Source organism: Ascaphus truei, chromosome 4 (assembly GCF_040206685.1).
Source record: "Ascaphus truei isolate aAscTru1 chromosome 4, aAscTru1.hap1, whole genome shotgun sequence".
In the NCBI taxonomy this organism is placed as follows: Eukaryota; Metazoa; Chordata; class Amphibia; order Anura; family Ascaphidae; genus Ascaphus; species Ascaphus truei.
Window position 1 is genome coordinate 92,941,878 of NC_134486.1, and position 25,676 is coordinate 92,967,553.

At 41.4% G+C, this 25,676-nt stretch overlaps 1 protein-coding gene across 4 annotated transcripts in view; it reads right to left on the reverse strand.

The window, feature by feature from the left end:
• Nucleotides 1-25,676, reverse strand: part of VRK2 (VRK serine/threonine kinase 2) — a 109,512-nt gene that overhangs the window by 11,844 nt on the left and 71,992 nt on the right. For all 4 annotated transcript variants that reach the window (XR_012800940.1, XM_075596207.1, XM_075596206.1 and 1 more), the window contains 2 exons: nucleotides 12,126-12,184; nucleotides 7,989-8,170 (listed from right to left, as the gene is read on the reverse strand). Coding sequence is in view for 3 of the 4 variants with exons in the window: in XM_075596207.1 (XP_075452322.1) it covers nucleotides 7,989-8,170; nucleotides 12,126-12,184 (241 nt within the window). In the remaining variant the exon portion in view is untranslated. The remainder of the gene's footprint in view (nucleotides 1-7,988; nucleotides 8,171-12,125; nucleotides 12,185-25,676) is intronic.

The window sequence follows — 25,676 nt, forward strand, 5'->3', positions numbered from 1 at the left end:
GCCACCCTCACACCTTCTGGTTCAAGCCACACACACCCTCAAGGCCCTAGACCCGTGTGCCAGCAACTGCCTACCCCTTCCTCAGTCCAACACCCAGGAATACCTCCCCCTCAAGGGGACGGATTTCTGTCCCCTACACATCCACGTCAGCTTCTTCCCCTGCTACTGTTGAATCCCCACCACTCCTCATTATCCGAGCCACGATCCACACACACCCCTATCCCGTCCACCTTGGTCAGTCAAGCTTGGGGACCCCACCCCCAAGCATTGCCTACCCCTGGTGTCACCTGAGCAGCCATTCCAGGGCCAGACATGGCCCACATGGCCCATGCCCCCAGCACCCCATCGCGTGTAAGAAATGTAAATGCAATGTATGATTCTGAGTCACAAGGGTTGTGTGATTAGCGAGAGCTCAGTCAAGAGTTAGATGGCATATCAGAGCTTGAGGACACCCCTATGTTTAGGTTAATGAAGGAGCAATCAAAGTCGATCAGTCTGTGAAAACACTGCAAGCTAGCAAAGATAGGGAGGCGCAAGGACACCCAGAAAAAGGCAGAATGTGAAGGGACAAGGGGGCCATTGCAGCCACTAGCTCCCTTTGCTCGCACCTAAACAGCAAAAGCAGGAGTCATGTTGAAAAGCAAATATAGTGACATGTTTGAGATGTCTCAAGAGAGTCTGGCAGATAAAGCGAGAGTGCAGACTGCGAGCGATAATAGGTCAACAGGCCTATAGGCCCTGCTAACTGGCTTCGGAGTTTCTTTGTATTCGGGAGTTATTAGAAAAGCAGCCTGAGCAAGGGGTTAACCACTTAAAATACATGGAGTTGGTATATAGCATGCAGAAAACGTACGGGGGCTCAGCGTGGCAAGAATATTATGAGCACCTTAGGCGCAAAATGCAAGGGAATTATCACTGGTCAGCCATAGCAGCCCAAGTTCATGGTTTCAAGCTTTCCCTGACAGCAAAAAATCAGCAGAAGAGGGTTTTAGCATCACATTGCAATACAAGATTCAGACAAGTTAATTGGAACTTAAAATCAGTAGCAACCCACATGCATTTAGTATAGAAAAAGCTGAGCTAAGAATCAAGATTAGGGCACCTAGCAAACCCCGTCACCATGTACCTGCTGCCTGAGCGATGTCCCTATAAAGGAACCAGGCAGATGTAAACTTGTTCTCCTATCCTAAAGGTACCTGTGTAGACCAGGACATATGTTGCGTCAAATACCAGTAAAGACACGGCCATAGGCATCATAAAAATCTACAGGGGAAGAGCCCTCACGGCAAAAATTGACATAGAATCAGCTTTTCGGCTGTTAACCTTGACAGTTTCAGATTCACGGATTGCAAATTCGAGGGGGAATACAGAATTACATTAACAAATGTCTCCCTAGTGGATGCGCTATGCAAAGCATTCAGCACCTTTTTGCACTGGTGGACAGCCAAACAAATCAGCAACTGCAGTTGTTTACTAATCAGCAATAGTGCACAAATTGTAGGCATATTTCAGATGGGAGTGGTGTGTTTTGAGTGATAGCAACTGGACTGTGGAGATGCAGGGCTAACCAAAAGCATGGCTTTCTAAGAGCTATTCACCATCATTGTTGCAGTTGTGGGCAACAATTATGGGCTAGCAAACAGCATATCATATTCTGGTCAGATATCCTGGGGTAGTCAATGCAGTAAATGGTCTATCAGCAATATCACCGTCAGTGATAACATTTTGCACAGACCGGACCTACTATGCATGGAAAAAAAGACAAACTTTAAGGCAAGGTATGTATTGGGAGACTGAATAAAATTGCAAATGCATTGTCCCACTCTAATTGGATAGCTTACAGGTAGGCAGCACCAGATGCACAGTCAATAGGGCTAACCTGCTCAAATCACCATTGGCAGATAGAGCTAATCTCTATGGTCCGGCAATCGCTAGGCACGCGCACGTGGAAATCATATAAAATGCTTGGTAGCAATGGCGAGCTTTCAGGGAGGATGCGACTAGTGGTAAGGTTGACTGCACTCATTAACTTCCTACTGACCCAACAACACGCCGGGAAAGACATTAGTAGAGATTTGGTTATCGGGCGCATCCTGAGAGGGTGCAGCAGGAGGGAGTGCAAATAAGGGGACAGAAGATAGCTGTGAAAAGGCTAAAAATCAAAACAAAAGCAGCAGAATCAATACGCGTGGGGCCTTACGAAATGTCAAAGGCAAACAGGGTATTGGGCTTGCTGTTCATAAACATAATAATCAGCAACAGCACGATAGCATGCTCAATAAACAGATCAAAAGCCAATCAGGCAGGCAAAGTGGCCTGGTGGGCGATTTAAAGAAGAACAAAAATAAGGGTGTGCCTTGTAAGGCTAACAAATTGGTATGCGGAGCAGCAACCACAAGGAAGCTAGGTTTTTCTGATGCACTGTGATTTAACCCTACTAACAAAGTTCCAATTTCTCAGCATCTTTAAGTGCTGCCTGAAAGAAGGGGACTTTTTTGAGGGACTTATGTCCCCTACTTTCAGGCAGCACTTAAAGATGCCCAAAAATGTGGAACACGCTCCTTTAAGATTGGTGCTGCAACAGCAGCAAACGAGCAAGTTCTGCCAGTGGAGCAGATCAAGGAATTGGGGAGGTGGAAATATAATGCATAAAGGACATTTATTAGGTCAAGGCAGGAAAGCAAATAAATAGTGTACAATTTACATGTTTTTGTGTCTTCTCTGTGGAAGAACGTAGGAAAGCGCACAAGGTTTGGCTGACAGGCCACTCTATTATTCACTGAGGTTGGGAGTGGTCACAGAAGAGACTGTGTGGTTTGCAACTTGTTAGGTATATCACGAGAGAATGGACATATAATGTCTGGCTAAGAGGGCAATGTGCGGGGGGAGGGATCCATCTCACATCAGGTGAAGCAGGGGGCACCTGGTAGCCCCACGGTCTCCCCTGCCCACGGCCAGTTGTGTAAAAGGAGGTGGACCTATCGCTTAAAAACCCAGGCACCCAGCAGTAGGAACACTAATTCTTTGTTGAATTTCCCATTCACCCACCCATCCCAGCAATGTATTATATACATCTAACAGCTATGTTTTAGTTTGTGTCAATAGGTATATCGTCACAGCTGTGATGGAATTGTCACACCAGCTTAAGGGTGCTGGGAAAATGCTAAGAAAGGCACCGACTATAAGATTGGACCTGTGGTTAAATCCCCAGAAGAAATTGGGCAGGCTGGAGGTGCCGACTGCAGTCGGGCTGAATCCCAGTCACATGGAAAAAATTGTGCGTCAATTGTGCGGTTGGGCCTAGGCAGCCATAAGGGTGGACTGAGAGTTGAGCATTCCTGAGCAGGCCAGGGAAAGCTAGACGGAGTCGAAACATGAAAGGTCTCACCCCAGACTATTTGAAGGATGCACAGGTCCATCTGCATACGTGGCTCACAGATTTTTACATCATGTTTTTAAATAACAAAAGCTTGTGACCAAATTTTACCTCCACTAAAACTGGGTTGTCATTTGTTGTTGGGGATAAAATTGAAGAGTAGGCACGTTAAGCCTTTGAGGATTGTGCAGATTTTGAATAACTGTGCTTGTTGCAATGGAGCTTGGCAGCTTTTGAAGAACTATGCATTTTTTTAACAATGCAGCCTTCAATTGTATTTGCTTTTGCAGATCCTCAAGAACTGTGCAGCTTATACTGTAGCTACTGTATGCATTGCTTTTGCAGACCGGGAAGAACAGAGCTGATTGCAAATGTGCTTGCAGCTTCTGAAGATTGAGCAGCTTGCAACTGTTCTGGCTTTTGCCGATTCTGAAATCTAGGATGCCGGTCACTGTTTTTCTAAGGCCTGAATATCAAGTAGCTTAAACTTTAGATCCAATTACTGTACAGTTGTTATCTGAGGTGCTGGACCTTTGCTATACTGTATTTCTGAAAGTTCTGACCAGAACAGCTCTGGAGGTTTTACGTTTCACAACATTGTTTGCATTCTTTAGCAATGTGTCTCTGTAAGCTTTGATTTCCAGACTGATTTAATACTGGTTTTCCACCGAATTACAGGACAGTCTATTGCTTGTTGTATTACATGAGGATGCTTTAGAACTTGAGTTAGTCACAGACTATGGCTTGGGTATTATAGACCCAGGAGAAATAACAGATCCTTAAGTTTCACCATACTGGACTAACTGTATGTTCTCTCTTGCAGGAGCTTTTGTTCCAGCAACCTGCCCCTTCAAGATTTTTTTGTTTTCTCTTTTAGCCACACCTTAGGTCATATGGTACTGTAGTTGCTTTTTCTTACAGCACCATTGACTGACCAATTAAGTGCATTTGCATTACTTATTTCTATTGCTATTAGTTAATTTTTCTTAAACAGCAAAATGACTTCATATGAGGGCAGGGCCTGACACCTGGACATAATGTTCCCACCACTGCCTACTACAGACATATTAGCAATTACTCTATGCCCATCACATGAAATGTTCCATATATAACCCCACCATTGTTTTACTAACTAAAGTACTGTACAGCACCATGGGCACTATATAAATGTTGTTATAAATAAATTATTTTCCCATTTGTCCATAAAGTGATTTAAAATAAAATACATTTTTCATGCTACTCTTTCATAATTGTTTTCCATACCTTTTTTTTTGTTGTTGTAAAGGATGACCAAATATAACCTCAGGCACAGAAACAAAGTGTTATTTTAAATGTTAGTTAATGTATTTTGACAGAGAAACTTGGACTCTTTAGTTAATGTGGTCATACCTACAATACACCAGTCTTTATGGCCAACCTGACCAGAACAATTAAATATGCAATTGTTTTTAAATGGTTAGAAGCATTATAAAAAATTGTTATCTAGTCGGAGACTCACACTAGCAAAAGCTTAGCTGCTGGTCATGTCAAAGACCACAAGCAGATATTACAGTACTTGAGTGACTGAATGTTTCTTAAAATGGTAGAAAACACATCAAAATGAATGTGTATGCGAGATGCTAACTTGTTAGTAGAGGTAAGTATTCCACCCCATCAATTGTTCAATTACTGTAAGTAACAAATATTTTGTGTTTGAAAAATATATATTATTCAAGTATTATTTTACATTTGAATCCCTAAAGGATACACTAGGATTAAGAGATGTAATGATTTGTTTCATGCAAGGCCTGTCTTTATCAGACATTACAAGCAAGAGTAAGAATATTACCGTATTTCCTCGATTGTAAGACGCCATCGATTGTAAGACGCACCATCGATTTGGCCCTTACAATTGAGGAAAATTACTTTTTTACTTACCATGTTTCAGGAGAGGTCCTATGTCAGCCGAGGACAAAGCGGGTGGCGGTGGCGGCAGGAGAGGTCCCATGTCTGCAGATGGTTGAAGATGGACAGTGGTCGGGAATGCGGCGGGAGTGTGGCAGGTGTGCAGTGGCAGGATAGGTCCCAAGTCTGCAGGTGAATGACGATAAGACGACAGCGAGCGGGCATGCGGTGGTAGTGGCAGATCATTATAGCAGGAGAGCTGAGCAGGAGCAGAGCGGCATAGGGGAACGGGTGGGGAGGAGCACACTGTAACCGGAAGTCAGACACCGGTCAACGTCCGGTGTTACAGTGTGCACCTCCCAAGACTTTCCCGTATGCCGCTCTGCTCCTGCTCAGCTCTCCTGCTATTATGATCTCCTGCCGCCACCGCACGCCCGCCTGCTGTCTTCTTATCTTCATTCAGCTGCAGACTTGGGACCTGGCTTGCTGCCGCACTCCCGCCCAGTGACCATCTTCAACCATCTGCAGAGTTGGGACCTCTCATGCCGCCAACGCCCGATTCGTCCTCTGCTGACACGGGACCTCTCCTGAAATAGGGTAAGTGAAAAGAGTGAGTTAGTACTGTAGACACTTTTTTTAACTTACATTTTTTAATACATCGATTCTAAGACGCACCCCGATTTTAGACATGTGAATATCAGAAAAAAGGTGCATCTTAGAATTGAGGAAATAGGGTAGTAAAAATCCCTGGGATTTTGTTTTCGGATGCAAAAGTACTGGATATTGGCTAAACTGGTATATTAAAATTAGAACCTTACCGAACCCTACATTCCAAATACAAAACCAAAACCCTTAAAGCTACAGTTCTCGCGGCTCTTTACAAAAAACATTATTTGTTGTTTTTTGTAACAGGTTTGAAGCAGGTGGATTCCGGACCTGAACCATGTTGATTTCAGCTTTGGGGCCCCCTGCTTCCTGAGAAACTTACCTTTGCATGGGGTGCTGGTATCTCTCTTAGGATACCTGGCTGGGCTCACACAATGGCAGTTTTAAATGTTCTGTGTCGCACAGGCCAATAGGAATCCGTGATGTCATGCCTTGCATCTTCCTATTGGCCTGCACGACTGGGACATTTAAACTGGAGAGATAATAACTCCGTATGGGGTGCCGGTGGAGTTTCTCAGGAAGCAGGCGGTTCCCGGAGCGGAATTCAACGTAGTTCAGCTCCAGAGACCCCCTGCTTCAAATTAATTTAAAAAAACACATGAAGGGGCCATGATGATTCCAGGCCAAGTGTCTATCTCTAGGTGATACTCTCCATATTGTTTTTTATGATTTTAATGTTAGTTCCCTAATACTGTAGGTTTAATTATTTCATACAAATTGAAGCATGTGTCATGTTTTATTAGGCTATTTTATAATTTTCCTGTTTATTTTGAGTTGTTAACATAATTTGGTAAAAATTCAAAACCCATACAAATAGTTTGGACAAAATCAAAACACTAAAATTTTTTTTAGAACAATACTAAATAATTAACATACAGTAAGCGCTTGACCTATAAATAACCAATAAGGTGAAAATGCACTAGTGCACTGTGAATATAAACAGTGCTTTTGCCACCAATCGTCTCCCAGGATCCACGAATCCCACGCAATCTCCAGCACGATCTCCAATCCAAGTCCTCACACCATACACCGATTTGTATTACCCCAAAACTAATGAGATAGATATGGCTAAAGCACACTTTATATCCACTACAATTTTAACCAGAGCATGCTGTAAGTAGGCATTTGAAATTGTGCAGAGAAAGTTTCTGCTGAGTTTGTCTGCTGCGCAATTGTCTGTTTCCTCTCTCTCACATCATAGGAGAATTATTGTTGGGAAAAGATACTTCAGGATCTGGCCCCCCTGACTGTTTTTGGACATTTTATTGACATTTCCACGAACATTGGGACTGGTATATCAGTATCTTTAACCCTTATTGCGCCGGGGACTGTATTTCCAATTGTCAAGTACATTTTTTTTAGGGCCAAAAGCATTAATGAAAATGCTCACCACTAATGAGAACCACGACAGCGTTTTGTAAGGTGGAGAATCACTGCATGCTGCTTTGCTAGTTAAAAATGACACTACAATGTTGCAAGGGAAATAAAGGTTACCAACAAATAATCTAAAAGTGTAAAACTAGCTGTGAAGATACATACTGTACATCAGTAAAGTATCTAGATCATGGGTGGGCAACTCCAGTCCTCAAGAACTACCAACAGATCAGGTTTTAAAGATATTCCTGATTAAGAACTGGTGGTGCAGGAATATCCCAAAAACCTGACCCGACGTGCTTAAGATCCAGTAACAACTGAACATTTATACAGTAGGCAATGCTTCTTCTTTTTTTTTTTTTTTTTTTTTTAAAGCAGATCTAGAAATGTAAATAATTATCCAGACATACTGAATAATAAGAGGACCCCATTAATGATATGCTAGACATACTTTTAAATTCAATATTCCCTGTAAAAACAGTAGCACAATGCTTATTCTGTAGTTGTCTGAATTTACTGGCCAAATATATAGGGTTATATATTGATAGAATAGATATATATGGTATTTAGAACTTGTAATAGGAGATATTGCTGCTTTAAACTTGAGCATGGACTGAGATAATATTATACAACCAACTAATTGCAACTTTAATAACATGTCAGGATAGCAGGACATTTGAACACATACTTTCAAGTTAGCAGCTGCAGGCCTTTGTAGTGCGTTTCCCGCAGCTGAAAAATTCAGTGGAGCATTGCGACAAGCTCCAGAAGATTCCAAGCCATTCAGCAGGATTTCCTTCAGGACTTCATAATTTGGCTTTTCATCGTACTCCAAGCAGTAAACACCAGCCATAAACTTGGCTATTTCATCTGGAGATGAAGAAAATAGATTTGAGATTTAGTACGTAGGTGCATAGAAATACAACTCTTGGAAAAAAAAAAAAAAACTTTTCAATTATAAAGCGCATCACTGCTTATCCTCGCCATAAAAAATATAAAAAAAAAAAAAGGAAACAGAACTCAAGAAAGCACCAAATAAAATACTTTAGGATTCTACCTGCAGGTAAGAAAAACATGTTTTCTTAATAGCAGAAAATTTCAAATTGTTTAATGTATTTGATATGCTGCTTCATTTTTAGCAATACAAATAAAATGCCATACTGTAGTAAAAAGTGTGCATGTTTTAAAAGCCATTAAAGCACAGACCTGTTGCAAAAGTTATGATGCTATAATGGGAGGTCAAGAAAGAAACTGGGAAATGTTTGTTTTTAATCTTATGAAGATGTTTAATGCATTAAAGCTGGTAAATACATCTTACCCACATTTGTAAAAACAAGAATGTAGCTGGCAGGTGAAGCTCATAAGTTTCTTGGCTACAATGAGCTGTAGTTAAAAAAAAATTATTTTAATTCATGCCAGCAACTGCATTTTTTTGCCACAGGTAACATATTTTCTCATTAATAAATCAAACACACATATGTTTGGTAAGTACTTTATACTCACACTATTGTAAGATGAGTTACTTGCAAAGGTGCACACCACTTTCCCCACTACAGTTGGGCAGTGCATTGAAAAAAAGATAGAAGATGGTACTCCTGAAGATAGTACATGTACAGTATTGCTGGAGTTCACTGTAGTGTGTAAATATACTACAAATCAGGTACTTTTGGGAGCTTGTACAGATCCTTAAAGGTTTGTTTGTTTAACCTTTATCCCTGATCTTTACTTTGAAGTACTGTACATTGAAAAAGTATAATCATGCCTATTGCCTATGACTTCAAGAATATAGGTATACAGTAGTTCAGAGTTGCAATGGTTGTATTGGCCCTAAGGAAGTGTAGTTTTGTTAAAGATTGCGATAGCTTTAAGGGACCACCACAAGAGATATTTAAAGATGAAACTGAAGTACAGAGCACACAGAATACTTCACTACTTGCACTGTACACTATATTTTCATCTAAACATAGCTCTCCTGTTGGTCCATTAAAAGGTATTAGAAGACTATAACAAATCTAGTATGAACAGTAAGTATGATAAATCCTTGAATTCTTTATGATCATCGAGTGTCGTACCATAGGATAAACTCCAGTTTCTCCCAAGATGTTTATACACAAACGTGAATATTTGCAATCAAATGTGTTTTCTAAATAAAGTGCAGTAATTTGTCATTAAAATATATAGTTTTACTTGTGTTTCTATAATTTCTTACATGGAAACTAGTTACCATGACCAAGTGTGAAGTTAATTAAAATGTTAGCAGGAACATTACTTTTTTTCTTTTAACAAAGTAAAATGTCATGTTTATATATTGACAGACTGATGGTTCAGGGTAAAGGACAGAGGTTGGTTTATAGAGGGTGAAGTAGCACATCTATCTGTCGCATGTATTTATGAATAAACACAAACGTAATATCAATGGCTACAAGCTAGTAATGTCACTAATATACTGTAAAGCTATTAGAAAGAATGTGAGATTTTCTTTATAACTTCGAATAAATGGCATCACAAACATTCCTCTCTCTCTCTCATTTACAACTACAGTAAATGTAGGAAATATGACTTTACACTAAGCTGGTGGATATGCATATACATACAGTAAAAGAGATGGTCTGCATCCATCTTGTAGGGGAACCAGGATACTGAGGGAGCAGTTTAGTTGCTTCATTAGCAAGTACAGTATTTTAGCTAGCTGAGCGGGGAAGTGAAATTAATCAGGGTGACCCCAACTGTGCCCCACCAAGAGGTAGTAATTGGGTGGGATATTACAGAACTAAACATATCCAGGGGAACAGAGGACAGATTAAATAGGAAAAACGATCAACACAGGCTGCAAGGTGTAAATGGAAAACTAGATGGTTTAGGAAAAGCAGTATTACAAGCATTCGGGCAATGTGTGCAGATGCCCATAGTTTTGGAAATAAAATTCTAGAACTGATTGCAATAATGACAAAGCAAGACTTGGATATTCAGACTATTACTTGGCTATACTAGAATGAAAACCACGGCTGGGAAATAGCTATACTAGCGTACACTATATCTAGAAAGGACAGAGTAGGAAGGAAGAGAGGAGAAGTTGCCCTTTATGTGAAGAACAGAAAGGCTACTTTAGTACAAGATACTGTAGAAAAGACTGAAATACTTTGGGTAATCATAGAAACTTTGTGACAGGCAGGTTAGTAAAAGTACAAAGAAAAGGAAGCTGATATGGTACTCAAAGGTACTGGCAGGTATTGTAAAAACTAAAAAGACCGCTTTAAGGAGACTAGAGAACTATGGGGATCTATTTATTAACATAGAGAAAAAGACTCACCTCCATTTTTTTGGAGCAGATCTGAGGCCTATGCAAGTACAGTTTGTTCCATCTGATGTAGTATATTAGACTTGCACCACTTCAAATGTGGAGGATTTTTGGGAGCCAAAAAGAGTGGTGCAGAGAGACGCACACGGATACATCTCATTATAATCTGTGCACCATGTAACTCCCCTGCAACTTTTCCTACGCACACTCCCCATGGAGAAAATGAGGGCAGACAATGGGGTGAGGGTGAATTTGAGCAACATGCTTAGATATATAGGTTCAGGGTTAAAATGCCCAGGTTTTGCTTCAAACTTGCCTTTATACATTGATCACTATATCTGGCTAAGCAGAAGGAGGCAAAGCACATAATCATATGTGCAAAGACCAAAGCAGAATAGAAAATAGCCCAGTCAGTGAAGAAGTTGAAAAAACATTTTTTTTACATACTGTATATACCGTAAGTGAAAGGAGGAAAACAAAAGGAAAAATAGTAAGACTAAAGACAGAAGAGGACAGATTTATTGGGGGAAACAAAGGTATAGCACCATAATAATTATTTTTGCTCAGTCTTCACAGCTAAAAGGTGTGAATGGGTGGGACCACAGTTGGGTAACATTTATATAAATGAAAAGTAGGTGGACACATTCATTTCCTACTGGAACTTTCAAAACTGAAAGCTGACAAGTCAATGGGGCCTGATGGAATCTATCCAAGGATATTAAAAGAGCTTAGGGGTATGCTGGCAACACCATTAACATATCTATCTAAGCAGCCACTATTAGCAGGTGTAGTTTCAGATGACTGGAGAAAAGCAGGCATAGTCCCACATGACAGAATTGTAAGTAAGAGACAGGCCAGTGAGCCTGATATCAGTAGTAGTGAAATTAATGGTAACTGCTGAAGTATAAAATTGCATATTTACTGGGGGGAGTATCAAACTAGTCTAATTGACTAAGGTAATTGCGCAGGGGGGAGCAGTAGATGTGCCTTAACTAGATTTTAGCAAGGTCTTTAACACTGTCCCACATACAGTAGACGACTGATAAGCTGTAATGCTTGGGATTGGACTCTAAGGTGGTTGAATGGATAAGACATTTGTTGAAGAATAGAGAGTTGTGGTAAGTGAAGTACATTCAGAGGAGGGGAAGATCATCCTTCGGATAGACATAAGGCTATCCTATATACAAAAGAAAGACAATGGAGGCAGGAACATGGGCAGACTATGTGGGTCAAGTGGTTTATATCTGATGTCAAATTCAATGATGTTATGGTTACTTTTCCAAATATGAATTGTTATTTTGCCAGTTAAAGTTTGTATTTAATGCTGTATGGGAAAATGCTTTATAATAAGACAGGTATGACTATTGCTTTTGAATTGTTGCAGAATTAATACACGACTGTTTCAGTTCACTACAGACATTCCACAGAGTACCGTTAGCGCCTTTTCACTGATGACGGTTATTAGTGGACTGAAACATTGGTGCTCCAACAAGAAATTAGTCTTTACTGCATTAAAGATATGCTTACGGCATCCATTTTCCTGAGCTGTCCATTCAATGACCGAATCAGGGAGTTCATCCAAGAGCCTAAAAGAACAAGAAGTTGCTTAATCCAGTTTCAAATATCAAACTGGGATATATTTGCAGTGTAACACAAGCTTTTCTGAAGTACACACAGAACTGTATCCTATCCAAATAAATGTGTTAATGTTGCATCACAATATCTGCATATCTGTGTATTAAACTTAAATTTAATGAAGCACAAAATGCAATATTTTCCTGAACACATTTTTGGTATAACATTGCTGATCATGCTCCAGTGCTGAAATAAATAAAAAACACATGGTACAGTAGGTGTCCTTATTAAGAAATGCAATTTATTTTTGGGAGTACACATTTTAAGAGTCTGAAAATTAAACTTTATATTACACCCTATAACCAAAATCCCATTTGAATGCACTGGTCATCCAACCTCTAACTCTAAATGGAAAAAAATCCTACAATATACTGCTTCTTCCAAGATTCTCTGTAACAGCTTTGGGCAAACTATACTGTATGTGAACCCCAAAGCAGACACAGAAATTACTAGAGAATTTCCCATAAATGTTATTGTGGTGTTAGATATTTAAAACCAGAGACATAACATAAAACACAGACAAAGCTCAGTGCACATCCAGAAAAACTTATATACAGGCATACCCCGGTTTAAGGACACTCACTTTAAGTACACTCGCGAGTAAGTACATCTCGCTCAATAGGCAAACGGCAGTTCACGCATGCGCCCGTCAGCACGTCCTGAACAGCAATACCAGCTCCATACCTGTACGAAGCTGTGCGCAAGCGGGGAGACTATAGAGCCTGTTACACATGCGTTATTTACATCAGTTATGCACGTATATAACGATTGCAGTACAGTACATGCATCAATAAGTGGGGAAAAGGTAGTGCTTCACTTTAAGTACATTCTCGCTTTACATACATGCTCCGGTCCCATTGCGTACGTTAATTCGGGGTATGCCTGTACGGTACAGTGCCTAAATATACATGTATAAATAACTAAAAAATTGTGGTGTTAGACTCAGAGTGAAGTTTCAGTGAAACCAGGTTTTACACTGATGTACAGTATGTGCCTCCAACATGTTTGTTATTCAATATGGCAACAGGTAACACTTTTCCAACATCTTAATCCATTCATTGTATGGATTCTGGAAGATTTTTTTTTAGGATTAATTACGTTTACTTCATACTCTCTCATCTTATTTTAAAGTCGAAATAGCTGAACTGATATATAGCGACCCCCCCCAGCCATGGGCGGGGGGGTTTCATGACGAGAGGGAGCCGGCCTTCCTCCCCGCTGGCCCGCCCCCCGCACCACCCTCCCGTCACAGGGGAGGGGTCCTAAGGTCCCTAATTTAAAGCCAAGCTGGCGGGGGCTCGTCCTCTTTGCCTCCCGCCAGCCAAATCCCACCCACCCATCCCCTTTAGTTAGGATAGGGCAACTTGATGGTAACCAGCAGACAATGTGAGCGGGGTATGCTCGGTAGCTGTGAATAAAGCTTGTATGTAATGTTAATGCTCTCTGTTCTGTTGCAGTACGGAATTCTGTTACTCTGCTGATCTTGAAAGGAACAAGGTTCCAGGCAAGAGGGGTCATTGATCGGCTTTGCCTTTGTCGCGGCGGCTCGTGGGGGGTAGGTTCTTGTCCCAGACTGGGAGCGGGGGCGTTTGAGCCCGGGGGGAGCACGAGTGGGCGAGGTCAGATATTCATGATGTCGATAACCCGCTCGCGCAGACGGCAGCGGCGTGGGGGCCGGCTGACCCTCCCCTCCCCTTCCTGTCAAGGTACACTCTGGCGGGGAATAGCATTTACCCCTCTTAATTTAAATAAATAGCCGCGGCCATTTTACCTCTAGTCCTGTCTCCTGTCGTTATTTGGGGTTTTTTCGGGGGACGAAGCGGGCGGAGGGGGGGAACCGCCTGGCAACCTCCATGGTCATGTCTTTAATGCAGCTTTGAGGGTCCAGATATGCTGTGGAATGCACTTTTTTCTTTATGTGTATAGCTGCCCCCTGGCATTTTGGTTTATATATATATATATATATATATATATATATATATATATATATATATATATATATATATATATATATATATATATATATATATATATATATATATATATATATATATATATATTTAATATATATTCATGTAGAGGTATCAGTACCGTGTTAGCCGAGCTTCAATACTCAAAAATTCTATATACCTTTTGCTTGCTTCATTTATTGTAACATCGCCGGAAGAGATCAGTGTATCTCGAAAGCTCGCACAAATAAAAGCATTTCGTTAGCCACAGAACGGTATCATCTATTTATTTTTTTAATATATATATATATATATATATATATATATATATATATATATATATATATATATATATATACACACACACACACATACATATATATATATATATATATATATATATATATATATATATATATATATATATATATATATATATACACACACATACATAAATAACACACACAGTTGTGTGAAAAAGAAAGTACACCCTCTTTGAATTCTATGGTTTTACGTATCAGGACATAATAACAATCATCTGTTCCTTAGCAGGTTTAAAATTAGGTAAATACAACCTCAGATGAACAACAACACATGACATATTACACGGTCATGATTTATTTAACAAAAATAAAGCCAAAATGGAGAAGCCATGTGTGAAAAACTAAGTACACCCTTACTGCTTCCATAGGAATTAAGATGCTAAGTAGCAGACAGGTGCTGCTAATCAAATGCCCTTGATTAATTCATCATCAGCAAGTGTGACCACCTCTATAAAAGCCTAAGTTTTAGCAGTTTGCTGGTCTGGAGCATTCAGGTGTGTTAACACAATGCCAAGGAGGAAAGACATCAGCAATGATCTTAGAGAAGCAATTGTTGCTGCCCATCAATCTGGGAAGGGTTATAAGACCATTTACACACAATTTAAAGTCCATCATTCTACAGTGAGAAAGATTATTCAAAAGTGGAAAACATTCAAGACAATTGCCAATCTTCCCAGGAGTGGACTTCCCAGCAAATTCAACCCAAGATCAGACCGTGCAATGCTCAGAGAAATTGCAAAAAAAACCCAAGAGTTACATCTCAGACTCTACAGGCCTCATTTAGCATGTTAAATATTAAAGTTCATGACAGTACAATTAGAAAAAGACTGAACAAGTATGGTTTGTTTGGAAGGGTTGCCAGGAGAAAGCCTCTTCTCTCTAAAAAGAACATGGCAGCTCGGCTTAGGTTTGCAAAGTTGCATCTGAACAATCCACAAGACTTCTGTAACAATGTCCTTTGGACAGACAAGACTAAAGTGGAGATGTTTGGCCATAATGCACAGCGTGGCGTTTGGCGAAAACCAAACACAGCATATCAGCACAAACACCTCATACCAACTGTCAAGCACGGTGGTGAGGGGTGATGATTTGGGCTTCTTTTGCAGCCACAGTACCTGGGAACCTTACAGTCATTGAGTCAACCATGAACTCCTCTGTATACCAAAGTATTCTAGAGTCAAATGTGAGACCATCTGTCCGACAGCTAAAGCTTGGCCGAAATTGGGTCATGCAACAGGACAATGATTCCAAGCACACCAGCAAATCTACAACAGAATGGCTGAAAAAGAAAAGAATCAAGGTGTTGCAATGGCCCAGTCAAAGTCCAAACCTCAACCCGATTGAAATGCTGTGGCTGTACCTTAAGAGAGCTGTGCATAAACAAATGCCCACCAACCTCAATGAACTGAAGCAACGTTGTAAAGAAGAGTGGGCCAAAATTCCTCCACAATGATACGAGAGACTGACAAAGTCGTACAGAAAACAATTACTTCAAGTTATTGCTGCTAAAGGTGGTTCTACAAGCTATTGAATCATACGGTATACTTAGTTTTTCACACATGGCTTCTCCATTTTGGCTTTATTTATTGTTAAATAAATCATGACACGGTGTAATATGTCATGTGTTGTTGTTCATCTGAGGTTGTATTTATCTAATTTTAAGACCTGCTAAGGAACAGATGATTGTTATGTCCTGATATGTAAAACCATAGAATTCAAAGAGGGTGTACTTTCTTTTTCACACGTGTATATATATATATACACGTTAGCCACAGAACGGTATCATCTATTTATTTTTTGATTATATATATATATATATATATATATATATATATATACAGTGTTCGACAAACCTATACATTTGCTCGCCCCGGGCGAGTGGATTTAACCCCCGGGCGAGTAAATATTGGCCCATATATATATATAGATACATACACACACACACACACACACATTATATATATATATATATATATATATATATATATACACATTAGAGAAAAAGAGAAAAGAAGCGCCCGATCCTTGTGTAAAATCAGATGAACAAAGTTTTAATATCTCATGGACAAGACAAATGCACACAAATGGAGAAACGTTTTTTATTGGTGAAAGGGACTATTTAACACAAGGAAGTTCCATTTGGTATCCATCCCCTGATGAAATCCGCAGAGTCGGAAGAAACGCGTAGGGATATCTGGCAGTGAGCCTACAGTGACAGGGCAGCTCTCAGCACCAGCGTGAGGAGGCAAGGACTTGCCTGAAGATTTTTTTCCGGTTTCAAGTGTGAGAAGAAAGGCTAAATGGCAGCTGCATGTGGAGATTGAGTGCTCACAAACACTAAGGATTACTCCCCTGGAGACAGCAGCTGACAGCAACATCCTTTTTGGAGCCAATACTGACACTCACACACAAAGAAGAGACCGAGGAGTCCTCAGTTGGTGCATGGGCAGGTCCCATAACATGCTTTATTTTATCAGACAAATTGTAAGTGTGCATTTGTCTTGTCCATGAGATATTAAAACTTTGTTCATCTGATTTTACACAAGGATCGGGCGCTTCTTTTCTCTTTTTCTCTAATAGGTACTGTGGGAGTTCGGTGAGCCCAAGAAGAAGCAGCCTGGACCTTTTGCAAATCAACTTATCATGGACACATGTGGACTTAAGTATTTTTAATATTCACTGCATTTATAGGTTCATAATCGTGTATTGAATTTTTCATTGCCTATCACATGAACCCATTTTTTTTATACAGTATTTGCATTTTTTAGTTAAGTCCCAGTGACACTCAGTGTCATTTTTACCCACATCAATTGGCAATATCTTTTTTATTGCTTTTTTTTATTTTTATATGTTATGCACACTTCTTTTTTGCTTTTGTGTTTTTATCCAATAGTCACTTTTAGTTTTTCCTGCCATAATACATTTAGTTATTTTCACACCACTGTTTATTGGGCATATTTGCCTGGTGCAATTTCTTGCCACATCTATCAGGGCTGCAGCAATTTAGGTATAGTGTGTGAAGGGCGCTGTCTATATTTTCTGTCACATATATATACACATATACACATATACACATATATACATATATATAAATAAATAAATAATCTATCCCACCCTAAATGAGATCATAGAGCTACCGGTGTATTCTGGTGCGGTGTATACCTGTGAGATTGAACAGAAGGCCCTGAGAACTCTGCGTTGGTATGGGGAGGCATCAGGACAGGCTCTCAGTAATGATCCTTGTAGCGCAATGCCTCCAGCCGGTGAGGATCCTGGTGCAGCCAGGATGGTCTGCACTGGCAAATCAGATAGTGGCCCAGTCAAGTAGCAACAACATATGGGTTCAATTGGGTCCTGTTCAGGTGTGACACATACCCTCTATAGAGTGAGTCTCACCATGGTAATAGGCCCACCCCCACAGTGATAACATACATATCAGGCATTGGATCAGAATTGCCCCTTGGAGACACGTACATCACTGGTGACAAGGGCCAAGGTGATAGGGGTTTATAATTAAAGATTGGGTTGGAATATGGTACACTTGCGGTATGGGATGGGACGGGTTCGTTAGAATCCTTTTTCTGGCGAACTACAGATACCTCTCCAGGCGGAGCAATAGCAGTGTCCATAGTCCCGGCAGAGTTCAGTCTACCATGGCCCGAGCAGCGGTATACTTAGCCGCAGCAACGACCGCAGCCTCTTGGTGGTCTCTCTCTTCCTTCCTTTTCCGACACTGACAAAGAAACGGATCGGGTGCCTGATCATTCACCAGGGAAAGAGCACATTCCTAGGACCCATCAGTCTGGACAGTTCCACCCACTTAACTCCCTCCGATCGTGGGGATGGAATAAGGATAGTGGGGGAGGATGTAGTACCGGCTGGAACTACCTTGGTGAATTCCTCTGCAAAATCCAGGCCCATATAACGCCACTCAGATACAGCCACATACGCGGCAGCACAGGTGTGGGCCTCGTGCATCTCCTGGCTCTGCCGCAGGTATTGGCTGGCCGCATCCTGGGCTTGGGCCCAGTGCGGATCGATATCCTGGATCTCCATCCCAGGGCAGACATCAGGTTCCGGGACGGGCAGGACGACCTCCAACTTGTGAGCGGGGAGGACTCGACCAGTACCTCGGGGACAGTCGCACCCTCCTCGTCCATTGAACCGGAAACGGAATCTGGCGGGGCAGGTACCTCCCTTGTGGAGAGGATCGGCGTGGATGGCACACAGGATTCCTGTAAGTAATCATTCAAGCCTTCTCCGCTTGCTTACGGCAGGATGCTGGACAGCTTTGACATCGCTCTAGATACAGGAGAGGACTCAGGCCCCTGCATGGCAGCAGGTAAGTTTTTGGGCACCTTGATCCACTTGGCAGGGCCGGAAGAGGGACTTCCTCCCCATCCTACTCCTCATAGAGAATCTACCCCAGAGTTCTGATTCACCGTGCCATGCTCTGTGCAGGAACCAGGGACCGTCATCAGTGGCTCAGGGTGAAATAACTCATACACTAAGTTCATGTAATGCGTTTGCACATCGCCAGAGGATCCTTGGGAAAACATTGATAGTTTCTGAACAAGGGCATATAGGCTCTTCATTTCCTCTGTATCCAGATTATTCGCGGTAAGCTCAAGCCCCTTGGCTTTGGGTCGGAGGTAGGCTATTTGGGATTGGTCACATTTAGAGAGTAACTGTAACTCGTGTCCAGGGCATTCACATAAGGGGCAGACAACTAGCAGAAGGTTCTCTCCTTCTTCTAATATCACTAGGACCCCGCCAGTCAGCTCGTAGATGGTTCCTAGCTGGGTGGCCATGATAAATTATAGTACTTGGAGCAGCTCTGCACATGTCTAAAGGCACCAAAGTTCCACGTGTGTCCGTGCTCCTTGTTATTCGCACCCGGTCAGTCAGTGCTAACCACGCCTTATCTCCTCCCCCTGGTGGTCCAGGTGTCCCATACAGGAGGGAGAAAGAGGCGCGGTCTCGGCATTTCGCTCCAATCCCAGATGCTTGCAGCAATAAGAGCTTGCAAACCAACACGCGGTCCCCCCTTTTCGATGGGAACCGCCATTTTGTAAAGGCACAGAACAGTATGCAGCTCCCCTTTTGCGGGGGCCATGTTAGCATGGCTGCAGCTCCTCAAACAGAGGTTCAGGCCGCCTGCAAATCAAGAGCCCCTCCTCGGATAACTGTCCGCTCACACAAAAATTGAATAGCACGGTGCGTGCCTTAATTTCCTCGGGAGGAGCCTTTGAGACAATACCCCCACACCTCTTTTTGGTTAGAGCATGGTGTTGGCCAAAGCCTCCCTTCAGTAAAGCCTCCCTTCAGTTAAGCCTCTGGGATACCGCAATCGCACCTCTTCGTAGTAATGAAGTTATTACACAATCACAACACGTGCATGTACTTGGAGAGCACGGCTCAATTTTGGCCGGGGAGATCCCATAGGGTTCCCTTATGGACACTACACACATACATAATAATAATAGCTGTTAGTTTTATGTAGCGCTTTACAGAGACATTTTGCAGGCACAGGTTCCTGCCCAATGGAGTTTACAATCTATTTTGTGGTGCCTGAGGGAGATAACGTGACTTGCCCAAGGTTACAAGGAGCCGACACCGGGAATTGAACCAGGTTCCCCCTGCTTCAAACTCAGTGCCAGTCAGTGTCTTTACTTACTGAGCCACTCCTTCATCCCTGGGCCCTCTAACTTAGTGAAATAGGAGAGTTCCTCCTTTCTATGCTGCAAAAGCCTGTCCTGAAGCTATCTCAGCAGCACCTCCAAATGTCGCACCTTTTCCCCCACCCTGTGAGATCATATAGCTACTGGTGTATTCTGGTGCGGTGCATACCTGTCAGGTTGAACAGAAGGCCCAGAGAACTCCGCGATGGTATGGGGAGGCATCAGGACAGGCTTTCAGTGCAGCGCCTCCAGCCAGTGAGGATTCTGGTGCCACCAGGATGGTCCGTACTGGCAACTCAGATAGTGGCCCAGTCAAGTAGCCACAACATATGGGTTCAACTAGGTCTTTATTAGCAGGATACATATGACAGGCACATTCCCTGAAGTAGTACCAACAGGGCTTGAGGCCCTGCAGGCCCCTTCTCAGCTCCTTTACCCCCTGTTGGGATAAAGGGTAAGTGCTCCAACTCTACAGGGCGAGGGAAGAGAGCTCCTCACTTCTGGGAGAGTATCAGCTTATGTACAACAGGGAAGGGGCTTGTAACCCAGCCCCATAACAGGGCAGGTCTGATACTGTCAGGTGTGCTCATCATGGACATGTGACCCAGCCAGTATCCTCCCCAGGGATAACACTCTCTGGATATTGTTAGGCCAGCCCCTGGACATAGCAAAAGTGTATCCAGGCTGCAACAACAAGCTAGGACTCCATGAGAAAGCTTATCCCCTCTGTGTGAACAGCAGAGCATTTGCTTATATGGGTTCCATGTAAGGATGGACTTCAGGCAAAAGATGACATGTGTGCTCATTTGCATGTCATTTCCCAGAATCCCTTGCTGCAGTGAAAGCACTGTATGCTAGGTGATAATGGTTGAAAGGCAGGGTTGCAGACCTGTCTAAGACATGTGAATGTGCTCACAAGTATTCTTTATTGGCTATATGCTAACGGTGGAGGGTTTTGTTGCCTTTTTCACCCACCATAACCTAAAGTGTGTGTGTAGTGTGTGTATATATTTTTTTTTCTATTATTATTTTATAATACCCCGCATTAACGTACGCAATGGGACCAGAGCATGTATGCAAAGCGAAAATGTACTTAAAGTGAAGCACTACCTTTTTCCCACTTATCGATGCATGTACTGTACTCAATTGTCATATCCGTGCATAACTGATGTAAATAACACACGTGTAACAGGCTCTATACTCTCCCCGCTTGCGCACAGCTTCGATACAGGTTGGGAGACGGTATTGCTGTTCAGGACGTGCTGACAGGCGCATGCGTGAACTGCCTTTGCCAATTGAACGATGTGGACTTACTCGCGAGTGTACTTAAAGTGAGTGTCCTTAAACCGGGGTATGCCTGTATATATTTTTTTTTCTATTATTATTTTATTCTGAATATGTACTTTACAAAGCAATGTAATTAACATCCACTAATCTTAGTTAAAACCATGAATGAATACGTAAGAAAAATTGTCTCCTATAAAGGGCAATGAAAACAAATCTACTTGGCAGATATTTTAATTATTATCGTATTATCTAAGCAGCAATTACACCCACATATTTTTTACCTCAATAGATTCAGGGATGCTTGCGGAGATCAAATGTAGTGCGCCAAGAAACAAAAAATTATGTGTGGCATATGGATGCTGGAATCACGAATAGAATGCCGCAAAATTACCTCAATGACAATATTGTTCTACCGGGCAAGTATTCTTGTACGAGAGATTTAAAATGTAATTTACCGGCAAACTGGGGAACCCTTGAACTGTAAACTCAGCACCCCCTAGATCGCTCAAAAAAATAAATGTATCCACACCTAGAGAGAACACCCGCACAGCTGAGTAGTGAACCACGGTGAGGTGCTAACTAGGTAGGGGCATGAATGTATACAAGAGAAAAGAAAACCTAGTATATAAGCACTCTATCACAACTGGATGTATAATTATATTGTTAAAATACTTTATTAATGAACAATGAATAAAAAAGGGGGGGTTAAAATAAAATATATATATCAAACAGCTCGTGACTGTGTCATTAGTAACGTAACTATGGGTAGTTACGTTGATTTGTACGTAAGGAGATCCCTGATAGATATTCAGGATCCTGTGCTATACATATAGCTGCCTATAGATATAGGAAAGGGGCCGTAGTGGGACCACTATGTAGATGAAGTCTCGTCCCAATATAAATGTATCAGAGCGTATATTTATAGACGCGCTGTAAATATAGACTTTGTTTGGTATATATGTTAATAAATCCGGGCATACAATGCAGAGATGGATCTTATGTGTGTGACTACCTGTATTATATGATTAAGTATTAGGCTGGAGGGAAACCTCGGTCAAACTGCTTGGCAAGATGTCAATCTGTGAGCGTAACCCAGAGTAAAACACTGACTAGAATACTGCCCCTTACGCCGTTTAGCCACAATAAATGACAGAGTATGCACAGTGAAATAAAAGATGTAGACACCTTCAATAGGGTAATCATACATATAGTGCCAACATCTAAGGTTAGTTGATGTATACTGTGGCTGGGCTGTGGGACTAATGCGGAGGGTAGTGATAAATACTCAGGGATGTTATAAGCAACTAATCCTATATCCCCAATTGGGAGGTAATAGGTGTATAGTGTCAACCCACACAGCCCTCACAAAGGAAAGGTAGGGCAAATAGGTGCAGTGTGAACACTGGGAGGCTAAATATAGAAAATATTAGGCATAACCGAAGCGCTAAAGAGAACCTCCGCAATACTTGAATACTGCATGCAGTGCATATAAGGCAATACGTGAGCACCGTATCCAGGGTAAGGTAAACGTATTAGGAGTAATTCTAAAATCGGCTGGGTGACTGGAAAGTGTAACTTACCCAGACACCGGTAAGCAACAAATGAGACAGGCTGATTCCCCAGGTAAAAGGCAATTGTCATGCGGTGCGGGCAGTGTAGATCCGCGATCCACAGACACCCCCTAAACACTTTGGGAAATGTAGATATCCGCCTGAGCGTGTAATTGTGTACAGTGGTGCGTCCAGATAGGACCACCTTGTCACTCGTAAGTGTACAATACAGGCTCCGGTAATACTGACCGCACCGCACGACACTTGCCTTTTCACCTGGGGAATCAGCCTGGCTCATTTGTTGCTTACCGGTGTCTGGGTAAGTTACACTTTCCAGTCACCCAGCCGATTTTAGAATTACTCCTAATACGTTTACCTTACCCTGCATACGGTGCTCACGTATTGCCTTATATGCACTGCATGCAGTATTCAAGTATTGCGGAGGTTCTCTTTAGCGCTTCGTTTATGCCTAATATTTTCTATATTTAGCCTCCCAGTGTTCACACTGCACCTATTTGCCCTACCTTTCCTTTGTGAGGGCTGTGTGGGTTGACACTATACACCTATTACCTCCCAATTGGAGATATAGGATTAGTTGCTTATACCATCCCTGAGTATTTATCACTACCCTCCGTATTAGTCCCACAGCCCAGCCACAGTATACATCAACTAACCTTAGATGTTGGCACTATATGTATGATTACCCTATTGAAGGTGTCTACATCATTTATTTCACTGTGCATACTCTGTCATTTATTGTGGCTAAACGGCGTAAGGGGCAGTATTCTAGTCAGTGTTTTACTCTGGGTTACGCTCACAGATTGACATCTTGCCAAGCAGTTTGACCGAGGTTTCCCTCCAGCCTAATACTTAATCATATAATACAGGTAGTCACACACATAAGATCCATCTCTGCATTGTATGCCCGGATTTATTAACATATATACCAAACAAAGTCTATATTTACAGCGCGTCTATAAATATACGCTCTGATACATTTATATTGGGACGAGACTTCATCTACATAGTGGTCCCACTACGGCCCCTTTCCTATATCTATAGGCAGCTATATGTATAGCACAGGATCCTGAATATCTATCAGGGATCTCCTTACGTACAAATCAACGTAACTACCCATAGTTACGTTACTAATGACACAGTCACGAGCTGTTTGATATATATATTTTATTTTAACCCCCCCTTTTTTATTCATTGTTCATTAATAAAGTATTTTAACAATATAATTATACATCCATTTGTGATAGAGTGCTTATATACTAGGTTTTCTTTTCTCTTGTATACAAATAAATGTATCGCCCTAATAAATTGGGCAGCACGGAGCATTGCTTTAAAGAATGTTTTCACTTTGTATAGTTGTTGTACATACTTTATCCCTTTCCAATAATATGCACTTTAATATTTACATATGTATTATTCATGGTTAGAGGCTTACATTCATACATAATAAGAACTAGGCAGAAAGAGCCATTCTAATTGTTATAACTCAATGCATTTAATGTTGAGATTACCATTTTTTTAAACACATTCCAAAGCCATATAAACATCAACGAAAAAAAGGTTAATCTTTGAAGTTTAGTTTCTTGTATTACAAAACTATAACTTTAGGTAAATAAAAAGGATAAATCCACATTCAGACACTCAGCCATATACTGTACCACACTTCTTTAACATTTTGCCTGACCTGTTATTTGATAGGGGGTAGATTCAGAGAAGCAGAATTAACCCTTTAATTTGTCTTACTGACATGATGTACTTGAGCAATTACCTTGGTTGCTAATTACGCATCTTTGAAATGATGCCCCTATCTCATGAACGTAGCTACAATTTTCCAGAGCAAGGGAAAAAATGGCTTCACAGAATATTAAACAGAAGCCGTGGAAATGTTCTACCTCTCCTATTTGTACTTAGTGCTTTAAGAACTGAACATTTGAAATGTTCCTATTTCCTAGTGAGAGTAAGACAAGGCTAATGCACAAATAAGTTTATGAAGGAATTAAATATTGGTCCAATAAAAGGTACAGGCATACCCCGCATTAACGTACGCAATGGGACCAGAGCATGTATGTAAAGCGAAAATGTACTTAAAGTGAAGCACTACCTTTTCCCACTTATCGATGCATGTACTGTACTGCAATCGTTATATACGTGCATAACTGATGTAAATAACGCATTTATAACAGGCTCTATAGTCTCCCTGCTTGCGCACAGCTTCGGTACAGGTAGGGAGCCGGTATTGCTGTTCAGGACGTAATGACAGGCGCATGCATGAGCTGCCGTTTGCCTATTGGGCAATATGTACTTTCTCGCGAGTGTACTTAAAGTGAGTGTACTTAAAGCGGGGTATGCCTGTATAACAACCTGCAACAAATCAACAGATACACTTTACAGTGGAAAAAATAATGCAGCATTACTAATACTTTTAAGAGTCAATGAAAAACTCATTGCCATTCAGACAGCTTACAAATAAGCTTGGGACAAAGCAGCATGTCACTGCTAAGAATTTTACGACCAAACCTCACACAATGCAGCTTTCCCAATAATAAATGGCTCAATGGCTGTTTCAAAGGCATAATGTGAAATATGCATTTTGCAGTAAGAAATGCTAGAAACATACCCTGTACATTGGCATGAT